At 39.1% G+C, this 23,488-nt stretch overlaps 1 protein-coding gene across 1 annotated transcript; it reads left to right on the top strand.

The window, feature by feature from the left end:
- Positions 1-617: 617 nt before the first annotated feature.
- TARP (TCR gamma alternate reading frame protein) lies at positions 618-16,538 on the top strand. The gene is made up of 7 exons (XM_074900934.1): positions 618-685; positions 807-1,127; positions 4,122-4,126; positions 5,786-5,822; positions 13,708-14,001; positions 15,451-15,519; positions 16,267-16,538. Exons 1-7 carry the CDS (start codon positions 643-645, stop codon positions 16,398-16,400), a joined length of 903 nt encoding a protein of 300 aa, XP_074757035.1. The 5' UTR covers positions 618-642; the 3' UTR covers positions 16,401-16,538.
- The last annotated feature ends 6,950 nt before the right edge of the window (positions 16,539-23,488 follow it).

The raw sequence follows: 23,488 nt of genomic DNA on the forward strand, positions 1-23,488 counted from the left end.
AGGGTGTAATTGGATACCTGAAATGCTGGACCATCACACAGAATCAGCTATGGGACTTTAGAAAGAAGCGATAGATGCAAATAAACACCTATCACCAGTAGCCTCAGATTTTGCATGTATTAAACACAAAGTGAAGTTTAAGCAGGCAAGTGCTCAGTGATTTCACTGGAACCTGTTGGTATCTTCAGGGCTAGCCAGTGGTGTGACACGCAGCTCTAAGCCAGAAATCAGTAGTAACATGCTGTCTTTATTTATAGGTCCTTATGGCAATTTTCCAAATAGTTTCCTTTTAGTTCAGTGAATCCCCCTTACTTTTTGTTGCGTGCAGTGGCTTCCACCATCCATCACTACTGCACTTGCAGTGCTGCAGTCAGCATTGATGTTTTTCTCAGGGACCCTTCACTTGTGCTCCTGTTGCGGTGACAGAAAACTTCCTGAAGCAGACCTCATCCTCGTTGGAGCATGTGGCATTCCTTCCCCTTCCCACTTGCTCCCGCATCCCCACTGCTCCCCGCAGCTTGATGCACACAGCTGCTGCCCGAGGGAGTCCCCTCCTCCTCCCACGTGGCGTTGCTCACTCTGCACCAGGGCTGGTTTCCTTCTCCTCTGACTCTCAACGACAGTGGAACATGACCAGCCAACATGCTGCTGCTGGCAGCGCTTGTGGCCACAGCCACTTGGTCTTGTAAGTCCTTCCTTATTTTCTTATCTTTCCTCACAGGCACCCATGGCTGTGCTAAACATCTTCCTAAATCCCTGAACTTCAGCTAATGATATAATTTCTCCTTTTTTTTTCTTTTCCCTAGATGGATATGCACAAGGAATCCCCATGCAGAAGCCTCTGTCTGTCACCAAGTCTAAAGGAACTGTGCGCTTGGAATGTCACTTTAAAGATGTCTCTGAATATGCTGATAACACCATCATACACTGGTATCGACAGAAGGAAAACGCAGCTCCAGTGAGGATGCTCTACTTAGCACAGTCAAAAGTAGTAGATGATGGCTTCCAAGCATCCAGGTACATGGCTGAAAAAGTTCCTCGCCAGAAAACATGTATTCTTACAATAAATGATGTCATTCCAGACGACACTGCTACCTACTATTGCGCCTACTGGTACAGACACCGTGGTAGGAACTTGATGATCACTGAGACAAATACTCCCCCAGCATCTCAGTCACAAACAACCTGAAAGATCCCAACTCACTTCCTCTGGTGTGGACAAGATGCCTGGCCTCAGGCACAGGCTCTGGAGAAGGAGGACATGCTTGGTGCTGACTGACACCTTGGAAGCATCAGCTGCTGAAAGCTAGAGATTTTGACTGAGAAAGTGCCTAGTGCAAAGGGAACGGTCAAGGTCCAATACTTACCCCATCTTCTGCATTCCACTTTCTCCTCCTTTTCACTCAAGCATGACAGCGAACTGGTTGCAAGCATTTATTTAATGGAAAGGGGGCATGTTTCCATATTGTTGTTCCTGGAAATAGGTTAGCACATGGTACTAGAGCTCTACAAAGTCTTTGCCCTGACAAAGAAAACTGAAATAGAGAGCTTCGGCCCAGAGGTATTTAAAATTTTAAGCAAAGGAAAAGGAGTGTTATTTTTACTTAAAAGTTAGTAGCTGTTGGAGGAGGAATATTTTCCATTTATTCCTCCTGAGATATGGAGGCGGGCATTTTTGTTGGGTTTTGGGGGGGGGTTTTAAGCTGTATCATGCCCTTCCTCTATCTTCTTGCTTATCACTCTCTGTGTTTCACTGGTGTTGCATCTGAATCACCAGAAAAGTTGGAGACCGAGTTACCCAAGCTCATACCAAAGAAAAGAGCCTCTTATAGTTAAGATCAATTTTTCATACTTATGTCTCATATGCAACGCACCCTCCTAGCTATAGTCTCAAGGTGCATGCTGACCCTCATGCCTGAGATGTTTTTCTCTACCATCAAGCCTCTCCTTAATATTTTCCTTTACTGTAGTACTCTGATACTCTTCTCACTTGGTTCATTGAAGTGTAACTCATTAAAGAATATTAGTGTGATGGGATGAAAAAGTGACACAATAATTTCAAATATGTATGAGGTCACCAAATGGCTATAGCTCAGTTTTGTCCTTCTCATACTTGCAAGCCCAGATCATACAGAAGAGTTAGACAAGCTGACTGCAACAAGCAGTGTTTCACTTTGTTTCTTCTAATGAGACCTTTCAGCTACTCACTGTCATAAGCATAATCCAACAGTCCCAGCAAATGCAGGTGAGGTGGTGGTGGCCTCCTTCACTTTGTGTCTAAGGACACGGCTGGAAAAGTACCGGTCAGCACCAGTCTCTGTTTACATCTCTCCTGCCATTGCTTTGTGGTTGCAATTATAATGTTCCTGCCCAGCAGCCTTCAGAGTTGATTCCTTTTGTTACATCTGCTTCAATTGAAAGACTTTCACCCTCAGTCCGTTTCCTCCCTCGAGCCACAAACTGCAATTTCCTAACGTTGTTTTGCAGTCGGTATGTCACATGAGATCCCAAAAGTACTCAGACTCAGTTTCTTCTAAATGACAAACTAAGCATGCAGGTTGTTTGATCAACAGCAGCAGTGACTCCTCTGATGTTTTCTTGGGCTGTTTTATAAGAAACCTGTGCGCAAAGGAAAAGCTGTGTTCTCCCACCAGCTAGTATACGGAAAGCTGCCGGTGAGCTGCTGTTGCAGATCTGGAGTGATTCCAGGAGATGGGCAGACAATAAACATGTACCAGGGTCAGAAGATGCAACCTGCAGCACACGGACACCTTGGAGATGCTTATGGTACTGCCTCTCACTCCCTTCCCTTTGCTGAATTGTATTAAGCCACCTAAAATGCTAGTTGTAATTTATGTCACTTAATTGCAGGTGAGAGGGGGTACACCTGAAGAAGCAGGATCACCACCTGAAGATATGTGGTTTTTTAACATGCACAACCCTGTGCACCTATTTGTGTGTCTAAAATTGAAGAGAAACTTTCACCTAATTCTTGGGCGCTAAGCGGAGGAGTTAGCTAACAAATTGTCAACACTTTGGGAGTTTCCACCCTCCAAAAGGCCTGAGATATCTATCAGCTGAACAACCAGGTGCGAGTCTGAAATTCCTGACATCCTCCAAGCAGCCAAGGGTCAGGCCTTCATGCTGATTGGGGAAAAAATGGAATTTTCTTCAGCAATGGCATAGCGAGGGAGCACGTCAGCTTATTGCAAAGACAAAACATAGCGTGAACCACATGGATCAAATACTTCGGCACAGGAACCAAGCTAATTGTCTCTAGTAAGTACCATTATTATCGATCTGGTTTTCACAATCATTCAGGTTCTCAGATAATTAAGAATGAAAGACTGTAAGAAAATTAATTTCTGACTGATAAATCATGTTTTATCTGTGAACTGGGAGTGGTGCCCCAGTTGGGTGGATTGATGGGCAATAAATATATCAACCTTGTGAACAGAGCAATCGCCTCTAGAACAAATACTGAATACTTATTAAGGACAGGGGAATGGAAAAAGGAGGACAGGTAAAAATTTAAATATTGGGATGGATTCATTCCTGTCCTGGGAAAGAAAAGTGAACTGCTTGAAAGTTTACTCTCAGAACAGCAAGTAAGAAATGCAAAAAAGTTTCTTATTGCTGGAGGTGGTTCGGTCTGAGTTGATTGGGAAGGAAAATTGCCTGGAATGTAATAAATTTCTAGTTCCTGGCCCTACTGAAAAAGTAACTGATTTACTTTTGCATTTGTATTATTCTTAATTGTGGTGAAGTTTTGCAATCAATAGAATGAATGCTATTTTCAGTATAAAGCAATGCCTATAGTATGTTCCTCAGAAAACACATTACATTATCAAGGTGACTGTAATTAAGTCAAATCGTAAAAAGCAGAGAAGAGTTACAGAGAAATTTAAAACTTTATCTATGTCTCTGACCAAAAATGTTCTCTGCTGCAATTTGCAATTAAACTGTGTCTGTGCAGAGGCAGCTGCTTTTGCCTAAAAGATGACACCATAACCGGTTGCAAAAGGCATGAATTTAGTTACGGGCATCAGTAAGTTTTGTTTAGAATATGGACGCTGCATTTAAAATATGGGCTTCAAAATATGAGTTTGATGAAACTTTAGATGAGGTACTTTCACACAAAAAGTAATTCAGAAGAGACACTTAGGGGAAAAAAAATGTTTACCTGTATATTTAAATCAACAAATAACTAGTAAACGTCCTTAATTTCCTTTGAGAATCATAATGTAACCACATTTCTTAAAAACAGCAAGAAGAGGTTACTTCAGAGAAAACCTAGCACATGAGAGGCAACAGATCTTTGTAACAGAAATCCCAGAGCTAAAAGGATTAGAACATAGCTATAAAATAATCACGGCACTGCTTTCTTCTCAGAAAATGCTGGGTTTAAAACCCTGAATTTTTACTCACTTCAAAAATTGAAGTATTTCTAAAAATGGCACTCTAGCCAATGTTGAAAATTAGGCCACATTTATCACCAACCGCTAAATCAGAGAGACTTTTTCTGTAGCCTATGCAAGAAAATTGCAGTGCAGGAGATATTTGCTAAGCGTTATCAGACTGTGGGATGCTGAGGTCAAAATATTTGGAAGTGGAACTAAGCTTATTGTTTCAAGTAAGTACAAAATGTGAAACAACTACTTCTGAAATGATTTTCAATACAGTTAGACACTGGCTGCACGAGGTGCTCTGCTCTTAGCTCACGCTAATTTTAACCCTACTGAATTTTCCTCTTAAACAGCATTTAGATATGCCGAACACAATGAAATTGTGTTGTATTTATGTATGAAATGGGGGAAACAAACAGCTGTTGCAGCACAGATGCATTTTTAAACATGACTTTAAACAGGGCAAAGATAACATTCAGAGAAATGAAAGATGTTTTTATGTTTAAATACGTATGTCCAACCTCTGTGATATTTCTAACTCATTCTGAAAGAAAAGTGTCAAACCTTTGGGTTACTCACATTTTTGAAAAGCAAAGCATTTTCCTTTAGGACTATGTCTGACTATACCAAATGAAAGAAGTTATCTGGGATATGCCCAGAACTTTCTGAAGATATACATTGTTGAAAGGCTGTTCTCTCTTCCTAGCTATTGCAGAAACTGTTTATTACTATTATTAAGGAATAATGCCAAACTCAGAATGTTTTGACATACTCAATATTATTTTCCTTCAAGTAAACTTCAGGTGCTTTGATACTTGCCTGTTATTTGGCTCAGCTAAGCACCTGAGATGAAAACAGTTTGCCTAATTTTGACCATTTGAAAATGGTGTATCTGTTTATTGGGAGGTTTGAGTCCAAACCATGCAGGGTTTTGCTTCATGTTAATTATAACAAAAATATTGGTTAAGGGTCTTGTGCTGCTCCGATCTCAGCAATTATGGGGGTGTGTAAGGAGCAAATTACTTGGCCAATATCTGATCAAATAGATCCTCTGCTGGTGCTGCCTCTCTCCAGAAAGCAGAGATGGAGCCAAGGTGCTCAATCTGCACCATCTGTCTAAATTTTCAGAAGAGTAAAATTAGTTGAGATGAATCCTGTCAATTTAAGAACACACATACCGTCAAAAACCTCCACAGTTTTGGGGTTTGGGGTTTTTTTTAGTTTAGGTTAGGCGACTGCTCCTGTTTTACTTTTCTAGGGTCTAAAAATAGATTATACAGCAAAACTGATTTTCTTTAAAGAATACTATTTACACATATAAAGATAACAGAGATGTGCTCTTATTGCAAAGACTATTCACTGTGGCTGGCTATTATGAGAAGGTGTTTGGTTCTGGTACAAAACTCATTGTGTCTGGTATTGTATTTTCCATACAATAAGGTATAGGAACTTGGGGTGGCCATATAGATGAGTGTTATAGTGTCCCAGAAGGTACCCAGCCCGTTTAGAGCCTCAGTTGGCACCATCCTTGCACAGGATTCCCCTCCCCAGACTTTCATTCCTACAGTAAGCCTTGTTGTATTCATAATGCAGTGGTTTAGGATCACAAACATTTTTGAAAAGGAGCTAATTTGAGTCACTTTTGGTCACACTCCTCCTTGGAAATGTGGTGGAAAATTACCTGTAGCAGTTTTCAGAGCCCTCATTCTTTCCTCCAGCTGTACTGAAGGAATAAGCAGGGAATCAAGCAGCTGTGAATTAAGCACAAAGAAAGAAAGCCTCTTCCCAATAGAGATACAAAGAGCAATATGCAATGGCCATTGACAAAATCCTTTTTGCATTAAGCTAGTAAAAGTGAAATAACTTGCCCGTAATTATTTTTGTCATGTACACAGCACTTTGGCAGTAGAAATACATCACTGCCTCCAAATACTGTTCTATTGCTTGATTACATGCATATGAAGAAGTGATCCCTATTTTGTCTTTCCTGTCTTTATTTTAATGGAAAGTGGAGGACAAAAATCTTCTTTTTCCATTAAATGTGCTTTAAATGCCATAATCCTGGAGTAAACAATCACTCAAACACAAGACAGAAGAACTATTGCTACCAAATGTTTTAAGCCTTGTTAAATACATAAACTCATATTAGCATATCAGGCAAAGATTGGGTTTAATGATTTATGTTAGAAAGACTAAGTAAATCCTAACTATAATTCAATAGAAATATCCATGTAGGATAAGCGTGTCGTTTTTAGTGAAAATCCTTACCTTGATAATCAGGTAGTTGCTATGCTTTTAGTAGCTACAGCTTAAAATAAATTATTTTCAAGCATCACTCTAATTCAGTAGGATTTTGTCTTTATTTGGCCAAGGCTTCTGACTGATTAATAGAGTAAAAGGCCTACAGTTACCTCATGCTTAAGATCAGGCGTTTCATCACAGCTTGTCTTTTTAGAGGTGACTATTCAACATAGGCTCAGTAAGTTACTCCTAATGGAAAGAAATGTAGAAACCCAGGATTTAGGATAAGTGACCGTAATTCAAATGAATCATCGAGGTTCAAACTGGAGCAGAACCTTTTCCCGGATCTATACTGAATAAAGAGCCAAGCTCCCGCCAACTTGTAATGAACTTGATTTTGTTCTTGTTGGTCCCTTTTAATTAGTTCTGTCCAAAAGAAAGTTGCTCGAGACTTACAAAAATGCGTTCAACAGAAGGGCTGGGAATTGAGAGACGGGTTTGGCATTTGCACTTGGTGGAACAGATGAGTTTTTAGAAGTTTACAGCAGAACGGGAATATTAATCCAGCACAAACTGGCAATACAGGATCTTTCCAGTGAATTTAGGCACTCACAAGGTTGCGGCAGGGAAGCCGAGACTGAACCAAAGACTTAACCAGCCTCTTCAAATCCATTTTTTTTTCCTTCAGCACAGCAGCAGAGTGGCTTGCTCAGTCAGTGTGAGGCTGGTTTTCCTCTGCCATCTCGTCTGCTACAGCTGCAGCTGGGTCTTCCTGGCAACTAGCATATTGCTAACTTACTTTGAAGTGATAAAAAGAACAATCTACTAACATTTATAGGAAATTATTTTATAGCAGAAATTATGGCAGTGATATTTATTTAAATGCAATCTCCTAAATATTACTGAAGCATCTACTTTGTTTTCATCAAATGCATTGAAGTTCAGAGTTTAAAAAGCTACAATTTAAAAAAATCATATATTCTAAGATATATGTTGCTTAAAGATAGATTATGTTTAAATTTATTTTACATTACCTGAGGTTGGATTAAACTGACTTTCTGCCTTTAAAAATCAAAATGGCAAAGATTAATTTATGCATTAATTTGCATTAGTGTTTTTCTTAATGGGCAAAAACATGAAGCCCTAAATCAAAACCCAGTGGACTTGAAAGTCCAAACAAGTGTAGGACAGAAGGATGGAGCTATAAGACATAAATAAAGCAAGATGTGGCCACTCAAATCTGCAGAGTGAAAGCCTCTTACCATGATATTAATTGGATCATTTGTTAACGGATTTAAAATACTAAGGGTTTAATGGGCATGAAGATGAATTTAGTATCGGATTCTTTTAAGGCAATATTTACCAACAGGTTTTGGTGTGAACATTCCCCTGTTCATCATGGTCTCTGTCATCCTAAAGCCATGGCTCAAAAAGATCAGCTTGAATTGGTGACAGCATGCAGCACTAGGTTCTTGTTGTAGGATATATATTCATACACAGATGTACGTTCATATATATGCAAATGCATTATTTCTCATGTTGTCAAGGTGACAGGCTTTACTGTTCCTCACATTTTCCATAGAAACCTCAGGGGATGCTGAAGGAGTCTGTCTAGAAAATTATAAATCTCAGGCGCACGGGATTTGCTTAAATATTTCAGTGACTCTGAATGCACACTGTTAAACTAGGGCTCCATCCTCCATTTTGTCAGTATTCCAAATCCTTAGCCTTTATGCACATGCAAGCTTATTTATCTAAACCTGAAAGACTAACAAGTGAAAGCTGTTGTATGAGCAAACACAGGTTCATACATACACCATATTGTAAGGAAAATTTTAATTACAGAAATCAATCTCAAAAGAAACAGGTGCATTTCTAGTAAGAATTTGAGGTTAGACTGGGACACAGAGTGAGGTTTTAAAAACATTGAGACTCGTTGGGATTTTGCAAAGCACATACACACAGTGAATATAGCAAAGTCTTCGGAACTGGCACAAAGCTGATTGTTTCTGGTAAGTTTTTTAGTATCTAAGAAAATATGACTTATTCTGATAATCCAAAATCTGGAGGAGAGGGAATGCGATATCTTATTTATAAACTATAATACAGATTAAAATACAGGTTTTAAAGTATAATACAGAAAAGTGATGTGGACTTTGCAATGGCAGAATTCATTTCTTTAGCACCCAAATGTTTGTGTAAGAGAGGTCAGAGTCTTCACATAAAAGACAAATTGCTGAAATATAACTTATTTTGGATACTTAGGATATATCAGGTCATTCCCTTGTGCAAAGCTTGCTGCCCAGAGCAGCTGGGTCAGGGTAACTCAGAAACGTGGCTATAGATCGGCCCTTGGCCTCAGAGCAGGGGGAACAGAGGTGTTATACAGGAAAATTTGGTGAGTGCCAACTAAATCATGGCTGAGGCTCTGCATCTCCCTGTTGGGTCAAGGGGAAGGTCTTTCCCCGTGGGTTTGTCCTAACAAAGCTGATTTATTCCAGTCAAGAGGAACTGAGCTCTCTTTGATGCACCGCAGCACCAGTTAGCTCCAGGCAAACAATAAATAATCAGAAGATTAAAACGTGGGGGGAAACCCTGGACCTTTGGGAATGTTGCCATTGGTTTCAGTGTTCGCAGGATTTCATGCAAGGTGCACATGGTTTCCCCTGGGGAGAAGGCAGGGGGTCCTGGGGAAGGACGTGCACAGGAATGGTGGAAGCACCGTACATAGATGCACATGTGGTGTTTCCTTTTGGTGCTGACTACTCACAATAGTACTGCATAGGCATTTATGGCGGGATTTGAGGGTGAACAGTCCCAATCCTGCACTCTTTAAGCATTACAGTAACCTCAAAATGTAGAGAATTAAGCCCAAAATGAACAAATGCCCCTCCACGAGGCTTGAGAAGAGTTGTGGATGTTGAGAACTGCCCTTCATTTATTCAGTTAAATACTGGTCGAGCATGTGTGTATTTTTAAAGCGTGTGGTCAAAAACACTCATCATCCTGGAAAAAAGGTAGTATTTCTAGAAAAAAATCTAGAGGAAATATGGTAGATCGATCAACAACAAGTTTCAGTCTGATATTTTTGGAACAATTGATGGCAGAGATTAGCTTGAAACTGAATTTAAAGTACATATCACTAAAGGCTCTTTGGGCATAGTAGCATTAGCTGAGACTGAATTTAAATTTTCTACATTCATGTAGCCAAATGAATAGACTCTTATTGTTCATATGATGGTTGTTAAATCTGGTCCTTGTTCAGCCAAAACATCCCAGTAAGTTTCTGTAAGGGAATGTACCAGTGGGGGTACGAAAAGATATTTGGTTCTGGCACAAAACTCATCGTCTCCAGTAAGTGTTTTCAAAGATTTATTTTTTTAAGTGTTGTAATGGGAAAGCTTTGGAGTGAAGGTTGTCAGCTCTTTAAGGTTTCTGGGGAGGCTCACAGTAGGTCAGGACTATACTATGTCACTATCAGTGATAATACCTGAAGTCACTGTCAAGCAGGACGAACTCTGTTCATGAGCTGAGTGCTCTCAGCTCCCACTGGCCTGGGGGGGAACTGAGGGGCTTTCAGTATCAGGCAAAATTACTCGGTTTTGTGCGATCATCCAAGTAAGAGGATTAAAATTTCAGCTTGAGAACATACGGACCTTATTTAAAAATCTTATTTATAGATACTTAGAAAGAAACCGTAGAGGAGTTTCATTAAGAAAACTTTTGACAGTTAATCTATAAAAACATATATTTTGAACTCAAATTCATTAATAGCTCATTGATTACGAGCTTAACACCAGAATTTTATTTGCACAATGTTTTGCAGGCTCATTGCATTATTACAGGAGAGAAAAGACAGATTTTAGTGTAAGAAATATCTGCATATGCTTATATATTATTTTAAAAAGTAAGAACTATGTATCTCTTAAAATCTGCCTTAGAAAACCCTTTAACAAAGTAAACAGCAACATTTTTTGACAGTTTAACTAACACAAAAAAGACAGTGGGGTGGGCGTTCATGACACTAAAATTTTTCAGAAAGGATCAGATCATTTGCCCAGAAAAAACAGCGTAAACTGTCTTGTTGACTTTGATGACTTCACAAATCAGCCTTAAAGTACATCAAAATCTACAGCCAGTTCTACAAGTTTTCATCGTTTTTTCCATATACATACCCAGAGTTTATGGCAATATTTTCTTTCCCACGCACAAAAATATATAAACATGTATGTATGCAAAACTTAATTTGTTCAGTTCTCCACTGTCACCCATTTACCTGTGTGTGTACATGAGACTCCCATGCATTCACACAGTTGCAGTTATTCAAGCAATTTATTTCCTCAGTATCGTGGTATGATTTAGGTTTCATTTAAGCTAAGCACCTAGGATCTTTATATGGTAAACAGAAAGACATAGGCAATTCCAGAGGTGGAAATTATTCCACCTTAATAGAAGTCCCTAAAATGGGCAGGATGAACTAGCAGCTGGAAGAATCTCTCTCTGCCTCTCTATTGAGATTTAATACTCCAAGAGAATAACATCACACTGGACAATTACATTTTCGCCTACTGAAACAAATCAGGGTAACTTACTGAGCTATGAAAATCTAAAAGGAACATCTAAAATAGTCATGAAGCTTTGTGGAGCTCTATCACTGGGACAGGAGCTACATCATGGTCTTCTGAACAAATAATTTTAGAAATGAGCTTAATCTTGCATCAGTGTGAGGACTGATGCTTAAAGAAGATAAAATTAACCACTAAATTAATGTTAGAGAACCATAACATTGTTAGAAATTTTATTTCTGGTACAAGAGAACTCAGTCTACATTTTCGTTTCAATGACAAATCTCCAAAATGTTTGGACTAGGTGATCTTCAAGGTCTTTTCCAACCTTGATGATGATTCTGTGAAAATTAAGGAAATTCATAACATAACAGCTGTCTTTTGAAGGTTAAGGAGGGTGTAATGTAGAAGATTGCTCTAGAATAGGCAGATCATTTTAAGAAACATGGAAGCTTTTTGACAAAAATATGTATTTATATCAATGTGTTTTTTCACAATGCATGAAAACTGCACCACTCAGCCAGACCACACTTTGAACTCTGCTCAAATTCAGTGGCGGAGATTTACATAGGACTCTAAAGAGTGCTGTAAGGAGATGAACACCTAAAATGCCTTAAAAAAAAATAGTCTTAAGCAGTACCTTCTATATAGCAAAAGGCAATTCTGAAACCTGTATCTAGTCTTCACTTGCAGTTAAGTATAGACAAAATTGATTGCCCATGAGCACTGCCTATGCATGCACTGCAGAAGTTCACATTTAACTAAAATGGACTCTTAAATTTACTATCCACTTCTATAATATCAAAACATTTTCACTGTGCAGACAAAATCTGGATGAGACTAGTCCTAATAACAAGGTTAATCTAGAGAGGTACATGAAATGGAGATTACCTACAGTTAGCTTGTAGAAACAACTCACTTTTCATTTAAAATATATTCACATATGTTCACACTGAGCATGTTTCACAAAGCACATCACCTAACACAATCTGGTATGGATTGATATCCTATTTGGATATAGAAATGTTATCTACATATAGCATGTTCTTCTGCTTTAGTTTGGTTTTGGTTTTTCCTTTTCAGATGTGTTAATTCAAACATTTAAACAAACCTATTAGTAAAGGAGTAGCACTGCCAACCTTTGGGGTCCAGGGCATTTTGTGATTCTGTTTTCCTGTCTTTATCAAGATCTTCACCTGGCAAATACATAGAATGTCTTCAAAAAAATGGCAACACTACATTTTTATTGGCTTTAAAAAAATCACAAAACTAATATGAGCTTTAAAAAAATTAATTAGGTATAGCAGATGTTCATTCATTAGGAGTGGGGACTTACACTGGGGCCATAAAACTTCAAAGAATTGAAAGACAGTCTATCTTTAACATTCTGCAGACAAAATTTTCAGGTAGCTGTTTTTGCATAAACATCATAAAATAATATTAAATTCCTCATCAAAAAAATGAACAAAGCTCTTTCAGAAACTATTACTGTTATATTTAATATTAGGTTTAATAATTGTCAAAGACTTGTGCAGACAAATACTCTTTCTGACAGCATTAGTTCTTGGAAGGCTGTGGGATATAGGCTTTCATGTAGTCACCTGAAGTTTTCTAACTCAATTTCAAGAGAGATTATTAATATCTGCAACAATATTTCAGTTTCTTAACATTTCTCAAAAATAATTTTTCAAACATTTTTGAGTAGGTGTCTGTCTAAATAACCAGACTTAAAATTATTTTTCTAAAAAAATACTCAAGAAATCTTTTGTGAGATAATTTATATCTACTCTAGTATTAAAGAGTAGACATGGTCTACTCTAGTCTTCCTCTACCAGATGTGCTGCTTGACAAGAAGCGTGAATGAAGCAGTCTCGATGATAGTGTTCACTAAACAATTTAGGACTTAAATGTTTCTTCATGCACATAGCACAGCACCAAAGCTTAGACCAAACATTATTCAGACTCTGGAAGGATCTACATTGTCCAAACAAAACCGAGTTTAGAATATTTGAATGGAGCCTTGTCTCCTGATTTTGAGCTTGATTTTTTGTACCATACTCATAACAGCCTCTTTTCATTTTAGTTCTCTATAAAGTAACACATTTTAAAATATGGTTAAAAGTTCCAACTAAATAGTATTGTAAATGTTTTTGACTAAAAAAACCCACTTGCCATTTGAGACCACTAAAATAAACTTAATATAAAGTGTGTTGGATTTCCAGGTTTGTCCAGCTCACCAAAAACTTCTTTTTACTTCAAGGATGGAAACAGCTGTAATTCATCCATCCTATTACCTAAAATTCTTTTCATAAACGAGACATTTTTTGTCCCATCATAAGTATTTCATAACAAGTTAGCTAGCTAAAACATTTGTTAATAAGACATTTAGATTGTTGCTCTTCAGAAGTTCTATTTTGTGGATGTGTATTTATTTGCTGTACACTGTTGATCTTTCAGCTCTCTGTTTTGTTCTTTCCCTCCAATAACCAATCCAGACAAAGTTACTTCTTCACCAGAAAGCTCTGAAATCCTGCAGAAGAGACATGAAAATCAGATAATGTATGTTTGCCTTATTGAGAAATTTTACCCAGAGGTTATTCGGGTGACATGGACCGATGAAGCAAATAAGGAGGTAACAGACAACATAGTAAAAGGAGACGTTTGGAAGCCCACAAATGGGGATAAATACTCAATCGGCAGCTGGTTAACTGTACCAGCGGAGAATAAAGACAAGAACTATCACTGCAAATATGAGCATGAAAGCCAACAGCATTCAGTGTCAACACAAGGTATATACTACATGTTAGAAATTTAATTCTATGTGTTATTATAGACATGAATTTTTCTTTGCAATAATATTTCAGAAACAATGCTTTCAAAAAGCACCTGTTCTGCTTGGCGCAACAATAGCTAAAATACCCATCTGGAGGAACTACCGAAGTTTTCCTAGGAAAAGCAACCCAGTCTGTGCTATGCTCCCTAAGTGAATGTCCCTTTGTAACAGGAAAAGAGCAGTTCTTGAACCTCATCAGGTATAAACTAGCATAGCTCCAAAAGGTCTGCACTGAGCCATGTTGGTTACTTTCCAGTCTACAGAACTTTCTGAAAACAGTATTACCTCTCTGTTAGCCATGGCTTACATGTGTAAATCCCTCTGATAGCGCCTCACATCAGTCACCGCTATAAAAAACTAGAGTTAAAAACGAGGTTGCTGGGGATGTAGGGCAGAGTTTAAATATATTACTTGCTCATAGTCCAGCAACAGTGAGGTAATAACCATGTATTAAAACATAAAAGATGTCTCATTTAATTGTGGAAAGATTGATTATGCAAAGCAAAATCTGAAAGACAACTGAATTTTAAAGAAAATAGTAACCTACAATTAATGCAAATTGTTTTAAGTCTTGGCAATAGCTTTAAGAAAAGCTGCCTATACTGGTTTAGATTAACGTTTTCTCAATATTTACCTCTGTTCAACTTACTATAAATTAACGTAACTCCAATGAGTGGCAGCATTAACCATTACATTTCAACCTTCAAAATGTATTCTGACAGAAATAAGCTTTAAGTTTATTTAAATGGAGGATGTATTTCGAGATGTAATACAGATGTCTTTAAGCACATGTATCAATGTGTGCAAACACCATGACCAAGAACACACACAAATTTGCTGCTTCAAGCACAGAAAGGGTTTAGCTGAGAGAACAACCAACACCAAAATAGCAAATTCCCAACATGGGAACCTTAGATCATACTTGCCTCAAGATTATTCTTTAGGGTTGAGCAACCATTAAGTGACAGAGTAATTGACATCCGTTCTGATGGAAATCATTCTGCATTTGTAATGACAGTATGGTGTGAAGGAAAACAGACTCCAGCTACTTCAATGACAAGATCAGGCGGTCAAACTGACTACAGTTCCAAATAAAAGAGACTCTGCCAAGGAAGAGCCTAATGGACACATTCCTGAAAGGGCAAAGTCAAAACTCCCACCTACCGCAATAAACACCCAGTCACTTCTTTAGGAGCATTTCTCCCCTTCAGATTCTCTCTGCAGATGAATCCTACTTGTGAATGTCTGCTCTGCAGACAGATCTTAAACATCTCTTTTTATTGTTTAATACTCATTTTCCATTTCACTGTTGTTGTACTGCCTCTTTTTTTCCTTATTTCTCAATTTGTGTTTGTTAAAATTAAAGAAAAGCCTAACTGGGGCATTTAAACTCTCTTTCCGGTAGATGCTACAAAGCCTGCTACTCAGCAAGAGGACTGCAGCACTGGAAACAGCACGGTTAATTTTAATAGAGGTAATTAAGATGTATTAAAATGTGGGAAAGCGATGCATGTCATGCAAGAGTTAAATACTGCTACATATGCTCAGAACATCATGAAAATGATCTTTCTAAATAGTGTACAGTAAAACTTTTAAGTCTGGGGTCTGTAACTTAAAAACCCTTCAGTGCTACTCTGTTGTGGATTATAAGAAGGGGTCTCCTACCTTTATTAGGTAGCTTTACTATAAACTTTCTTAGCCTGCTACAGATGCTGTTTGGGCTACTAGATTATTAGCTGGTACTAAGTGTCACTTTTTTAAATACCTGAAGTGGTTAAATTCTCAGCACTTCAGCTGATGCTCCATCAGCCTAGCAATTGCCCAGCACTTCAGACAAAAAAATTTCCTTTTGGTTTGAACAGGGATTTAGGAAGAATCATGAGCACTTGTGTTCAAAAAATCCAGCACAAAAGGATTCAAGCAAACATGGTGCTACTGGTAATCTGCTGGAAGCACTAGAATTATGTCCTTGCCTTTGCAGGGAGTAACAACCCAGAGGCACTGAAAGGCAGTCTAGTGCTAAGAGACCTGCTCAGTTTGGAACTTATCAGTAGTGCAAACCCACTCAAAGGACAGTTAGACATTGTATGTGTTTACACACTGTCCACTGAACTCAATGTAATTTAAGCAGCAGACCATGCAGACCCAGTTCTACCCCTTTTTTAGGAGGCTGTACAACACTGACATTAAACAAGACTCTTCTGTCTTATGTTTGTTACAGATCACTTAATGCACAGGACAGCATATTTAGTGTACATCATCCTGCTTCTGAAGAGCTCCATGTACTATCTCATCGTACTCTTCCTCATCTACAGAATGTGGGCTCCAACCAAGCACCAAGGAAAAAGAGCATAAATGCTGGTTTAGGAAAGGCTTACAAAATTGTCTTAAATTTGCTTTTACTGTATACCTATCCATATAGACAGCCCTGCTCTCAGTGTTAGATGTAACAACAAAAAAAAATCCCCCAAATAATTTTCTGGCATCAGTGCATACGGCTTGTTTTGCTTTACTGCTTGTGTTTTTATATCAGTCTGGTTTTCCTAATTTTTCTGAGCAATAGGAATACATTTACATACCCTGGATTTTAATCCAAAGTCCATATTGCAAAATGAGGAAGGTACTCAACGTTAACAGTAGTTATGCATGCAATAGTTCAGAAGCATAACAGGGCTTTTGATATATAAAGCACAGATGCATTTTGTCATTGCGCTTAAGGCTTAATTAGGAGCAATCCTGTGCTCTAATTTCACAGGTATTTGTTCATTTTTACTTTCAATGGTTTATTGCAATTCTCATGTATTCATCAAATCAGGACTTAAATATTCTGAAGTGCTTTAAGAGTCAATTAAACATGATTTTAAAAAGGGAACATAATTTTTTTGAATTAAGAAGTCAGACGATCATAAAAGCAATTCTAAGGTGCACGTATACATCTATGGAAGAAATCCAGCAGGTCCCACCCCACCACCGTGAACACAGACTGAAAACCTGCACACTGTATTTCTAAAGAAAACAATTGTAATGCTCACAAACATTATCGTGTTTAGAGATACCTTTTTATGTTGAGCAGAACCTTAAATCTGAAGCTTTGATAAAGTGTTTTCACAACAGAGGAAAAATTCTCACGTGTTGGACTTTGAACTCTTCACCTCCAAGGTCCACAAATCAGTTCCTTTCAAATTTCTGTGGGAAAATCAGAAGTAAATATATTTAAAGCATTTGCTTAGTTTGGGGCAAAACACTGCCGTAAGTTTGAAGATAAGTGCCTGCAGCATTCACATTCACTGTATCTGCAGTGATGTAGAGGGCAATACAAGCTTTCCTCCAGGTTTGTTTGTGAGCCCTGGGTTTGTTCACCAGCATTTGCACAACAATTACCAAGATGGCAAGAAAACCTGATTCATTCCTCTGTTCGTATAAGTTCCTCAGGAAATCAAAAGATCCTTAAAACCACCGGTGTTCCAGTTTTCAGTGTACTAAACAGGAATATTTTTACAGAGAACAATAAAAGCCAGCTTGTTACATATTTTCTGTTGAAGAGCTAAACCAAACCAGGGGGAAATGCAGTGCTGGTACAACAGGGCTGCCTATGGCTCACGCCTTTGCAAGGGAAGGAGAACGTAAATCAGGCCCAGTGTTAATAACCACAGATATTTTACCAACAGCATATCTTACAAGTTATTTTCCAACCTGCATATTGAAGCCAATGCAACTAATTAGTGCCTTCCATGTCATGTTACTCTTCAACGTGAAGGAAGATGTGATGCCTAGTCTTTAGTCAAACTCTCTTTGAGAAACAGCTGATATCCCATGCTATTATTTGTTATGGCTTGGTTACAATCAAAATGAAATAAAATAGCTACAAAGGTATTTTTTGGAATGTAGATTTCAGTAGCATCATTGATATTACTGTCCTGGCCTCTCCTACCTTGATCTCTGCTAGAGAAATGCTTGATGCATTAATAAACCAAGATCTTTTTCATTAAAATGATCCACAAATCCACTTGTCGTGTCTCATACATGAGACTGAAAGATGCTGTTGGTGCAGCACAGGAAAACAGACAGAAAACAGCTTTTCAAGCTTTTTGCACAAAATCTCGTGCCTACATGCAACCCTAAACCATGCTGAGCACAGCTACCACATCAGTTTCTGGGGTTTCTCAAGGTTTCAGGCTTCACATCTGCAACAGCTCACATGTCCCTGAATTTTATTTATACAGATATATACTGTTCATAATAAGTTTTTAATTTTTATTTATTTAGCCCGAATAAGAGGACAAGTGGATTTTTAAAGCTTCTGGGTGCTGGGTCGTTTGTTTGCAGTAAGGTTTTATTATTTAGTGGAAAAACCCTGTAAACTGAACCAGTCAGAACTGGTTCAGAGGGGGTGGGCTGCGATGAGAATGGGTGATAAGCTGAGGACAGTTAGACCACAGCCGTCCTGCCTTTTACCACAGTATACTTCTAAACCATTTCCTTCTAATGGAAACACAAAGTGATAAAAACCACATGCCTTAAGTTACATGTAAATAACGCAGTGAAACTCACTGTTCACTACGCATGTTGGTCTAACTGCATGCTTGCGATATGGACACGTAGGGGCTATTGCTACCACAAAAACATGGGTGCTGCAGGATGTCTGCAGGACTTGCAGTCTTATTTATCATGAGTGCACACCAGAGCTAGATGTTATCTTTTCAGTGACTAACACAGTCCTGTTGTCAGGACTTTGTTAACACTTAAAAGACATGTCTTCTCAAGTACATGTCTTATCACAACTGATTTTCAGTGATTTCAAGCTTCTACAAGTACGAGCATTACAACTGCTCTACTCCTGGTACAGAGTTGCAGAATTAATGCAAATACTACAAAAATGGTTACAGGCAATCTGGTGATTCTAATGAAAAGAAGACAGAATGGGATCAACTTTTCCCATGAAAACACAAAGGAGTAATCAGCACAAACAAATTTATTTGTGGAAAGGGATTTGCAATGTATGTTTATCTTGCTAGAATAATTGTGTGTCCTATACTGGACACATGCTTGAGAATACTGACTTCTCAACTGTCCAAATAACCTACAACAGGTGATATGGAAAACTACCTGTGGATTCCTCTGACATGTAGTTGTAAATGAAAAAGATCTGCATAAGGATTATAGTGGTCTGCCAACAGCTAACTTCTGTTGATACTAGGTACCAACACTAACAAATTTTATGAGAGATTCAAATAGTGGACTGTTCAGTTTGTGATTTTGAAACTGCTGGGGCACCAGCACACATTTAGAAAGTGCTGAGGAAATCAAAAATCTCAGAGGAATAGTTTGAGAATCTGTTCCTCAGCACCTATAGCTATTTACAGGGAGATAGATTGAATGACAATGGCAAGTGATTGACAAGTTTTACCTAATGAGTCCAAAAAATCATTAAATATAGTTCTACCACAGATAAGTTTTACTCCATTGTATTACCAGTCTCTTCACAAGGTGCCCAAGACAACACTTTCCAGTAATTACCTAGTTCTTGGAAGATTAACCTCAGGAACTACTGAATATATCTTGGACAAATATTTTCATACCACCTGGGAGGCAACCTAATACATGTATCTCAAGAAGACAGATCTTTATGAGATATTACAGCAAAGGGAACCATTCCCTTTGTTTTCTAATGCATAAACTCTCCTGTCAGCAGCTCAACCAGCAAGTCAGCCACAGGCCCTGTTGCCACAGTTGCCAAATCCTAACAACTTCTCCCAGAGATTTTCTTTTTCAGCAGTCAGGATGAATGAAGATGAGAGTCAGGTCAATAGATACTGAAAATGGGGAGACTCAGAAGAAAAGGCCACCCACTGTTCCCAATGAGCACTAGAGTTTTCAAATCAGAAGCTTCAGCTTCTCAAGATTTCACTCCTTCCCCACCTGGAGCTTTACCTTTTGTGAATGCATGGGACGAGATAATCCTGAAAATGAATGAAGTAATTCCCCAAATGAGAAAATCATCTCTCATATTCAACCAAAGCGCACTACAAAAAGATATAGGTCTCTGCTGTGACAAAGTGTTCAAAGACCCCCAACAGAAAGCTTAGGTGGTCACAGAGCTACGTGCTCAGAGAGAGCTCCTGTGGGAGACACTGTTTTTCAAGAAGGTTGTTTGATGGATTAGTCACTTCAGGGAGACTTTTCCTTTCCCTTCCTGCAATAGCATAAATGCCAATTGTTTTGAGGCTCAGATTGTAAAATAACAGCTGAAATAAACTGGTTCCAGGCTGATTTTGTACATACTGCTAGCAGAATGATTACTCAGCAACCGAGAGTTCATATGTAGTCCCTTCACCCTTAAGATGAAGTCTCTAGCCATTTTCACATAATTTAATGTAATTTCATTTCTCATACCCATAAAGGGGGCTTGAACCAACACTATTTGCTTGACAGCTGGGGAAGACTAGCAGAAAGAAAGTGCACAGGCTGTAACTGAGCTCAAAGCAATGCCAGTGACAGGCCCCTCGCCACCACTTGCAATACGAGGCATGGTAGCTGAACGCACATGCAGCATTAACCTGGCTAAAATGCAACGGACAACATATTAGCTCATTCAACTCATGGACAATGGGCAAGGAGGAAGAGAACAAATAGGAGGGGGAGTCAGAAACATCAGCCATTTCTATCTTCAAGTACAGTCAAAAATATAAGAACAAAATGAGAACATTTCCAGAGTGAGCATACAGTCTTTCAAAACTTTCTAAATCTTCAAGTTTGATTGTTACACACACAGCAAAAGGCTGGACCTCCCCTTAAAAATATTAACATCTTATGTTCCGCAGTTATTGATGAAAGCACCTTGTTTCCACCAATGTTCCTCAACCCACCAGCAACCAGAACAGTTTATTAAAATACGTTTTCTTTTGATCATGCCACTGCATAAGGTTTCAAATACCTCCACACAGGAAAGACTGACCGTACCTGGAGCCCCAGCAGCCTGACCGGGAAGCAGGGTATTTAATTCATGACCTGTGTTCCTGTAACCCAAGTTCTCCCCCTCCTAAGTATCTTCTGTGTCAAAACCAGACCTTAATTTGCAGTGCACTGGTACAGTACAGCATTATACTCTTCAGTGTCCTGATGCTTCGTCACCTCTAGACGGAGCTGTAAGTCACGTTTTATGCCAAGACACTGCAAGGTTTCTTACTGGTTTGTCGAGTTTTAACTTCTCTTGAGAAAGTTTTTAATATCTGTCTTGAATATACTCCAATTCCTAGTAGGTACAGAGCATACCTGCTCACCTTCATATAAGCTCGCAAAATAAATGATAGCGAAAACCCTGATGCAAGGAAAAAACACTCAGAATGTGCACACGCGCTTACAAAGGCCATAAAGGTTCCACCCCAGGGCTGGCTATTCTGCTTCTGCTGCCTTCTGCTTCTTCGGCAAAGAATCCTTTCAGAAAGCTTTGGGAAAGGCTGAGAGCTGCACTCTGACACACTCCTTCAGACAAGTGCAAGTGCAGAGTACCAGCCAGCCAGCACTTCCACTCGGAAGATGCTTTTTGAAACACAGGTCTGGCAGGAACAAAAATCTCTTCTTCAGCAAAGGGTCTTCCAGCCTAGCTCAGCGCAGTGAAATGCCAGCTCAGAAAGCTGCTGAGCTTCAGAAGCCAGGTAACCAGCATCTCCAGCCCTGTAGCAAGAGAGGCAGCTCAGGCTCCTGGGCAGATGAGCTCTCTACAGGACACAGGGCCAATAGTTCTGTTTTCCTTCCCGCACAACACCATTGCGAGTGGGAAGAACCCTTGGTGAACCATCAAGTTGAACATCATTAAGGCGTGAGACAGTACTGTCAAAAAAACCCCACTCAGAAACTGTTAAGGCAGCAATTAACTTGTGAAAAATATCACCAATATTTATAACTTTATAATAGAAGATGGCAAAGGATATCTTTAGAGTTTGGTGGCTGCTTTAAAGATGAGAGAGCACAGCATTCCTGACTGGCATTCCTGACTGCCACTCACCAGTCACTGCCACCCAAAGGAGGGAAATCTGATCACTTATAATCAATCACCTCCAGCTAAGGACAGGACCATAGACGACACGCGATATGAGACCAACAGCTCGTGCATGTTTGAAAGGTGCCACCCTTCATGTGTCACAGCTGCAAGCACAAGGCCAGCTCCCCTCTTCTCACTGCACATCTCCTTTTGTACTGCGTTCACACCAGTCATTTCTGTTACAAACCTCTACAATACTTCACTGAAAGCTGTTCAAGCCATGTGTGTGCCAAACACAGGAGTGTTAAGGCCAGCTGCAGGATGGGCTTTGCTTCAGTTCACCCCACAGCCGATTCCAGGACTGTTCCTGCCACAGAGCTCTTGCGGAGAATATTATCTGGTTACCCGAATACACCATGTCCTGATGAGCTCAAAGGGGATTACTCTGGGTTAACCTGTGGATTATTCAACACACAGAAATCAAAAATTTAAAAGCCCACAAATGCACAAAGCAAGCACAGCCTTGGAGCGTGTGTAAGAGCAAATCAGCTGAACGTTTCCATCAAAGGGAGGTCAGGATACAGTCGATCTCCCACCTCTGATCTGCAGATGGCTCTTTTGGTACAGTATTTACTATTGGGAGGGTGACCAGGGGAAGCAAATGGCCTGCTCTGGGTACCCAGGTTAGGTGCTCAGCATTTAGGTGCACAGCCCTGGAATAGAGTCCAAGGTCCTGTCCTACATATTCCAGGAGGAAAATTGGCTGTCTGAGAGTGAGGACTGACAGAGCCAGTGCTCAAAGAGTTCAGTCTCAGTAAATATTGATACAACATGCAAAATGAGCTTACAGTACTCAACAGGCTTTTCTAATAAGGCTAAACCTGCAAAATCGTAAAAGTGGTCTAAGACCAATAAGATATTTTCATGTACAAAGAAAGAGGTCTGCAAAGTTTTGAACATACGTCATGGTTTCCTTACGCGTACCAAATTGCACATCATCTCATGATAGATTTTGTTCTAGTATTTGTCACTCTGCAATCAATTTTGAGGAAGACTCTTCTCTGCCTGAAGTAAAATGTTCATGGATGTCAGAGGACTTCTGCAACATAAACAACAGATGTAAGGGACTTCCTGCTACGTTACTAACTTAATCCTGCTCATAAATTGAGACACTCTGGATTCCACAGAATAAAAGCTCTTATTATGAAAACAGTATGAACCTGCTCTATTTTGATACATTGTGGAGGGTATTGAAAACAGACTTCATGAATGACTACAAGTTAAAACTATAGAAGTTTAATTGTAGACTCCTAATTCCATATTGAAAAGACTAGATATGGCTCACTTAGCAAGGGGGTAAATACCCTCTGTTTTGCACTAGGAGGTGCTAGTCTGTTACAATCCAGCAAGAGAGGCACTCAGGCTCTGTAAACTATCACTTAAAATGTTATTTACTAGAGTT

The sequence above is a fragment of the Athene noctua genome, chromosome 2, assembly GCF_965140245.1.
Source record: "Athene noctua chromosome 2, bAthNoc1.hap1.1, whole genome shotgun sequence".
In the NCBI taxonomy this organism is placed as follows: domain Eukaryota; kingdom Metazoa; phylum Chordata; class Aves; order Strigiformes; family Strigidae; genus Athene; species Athene noctua.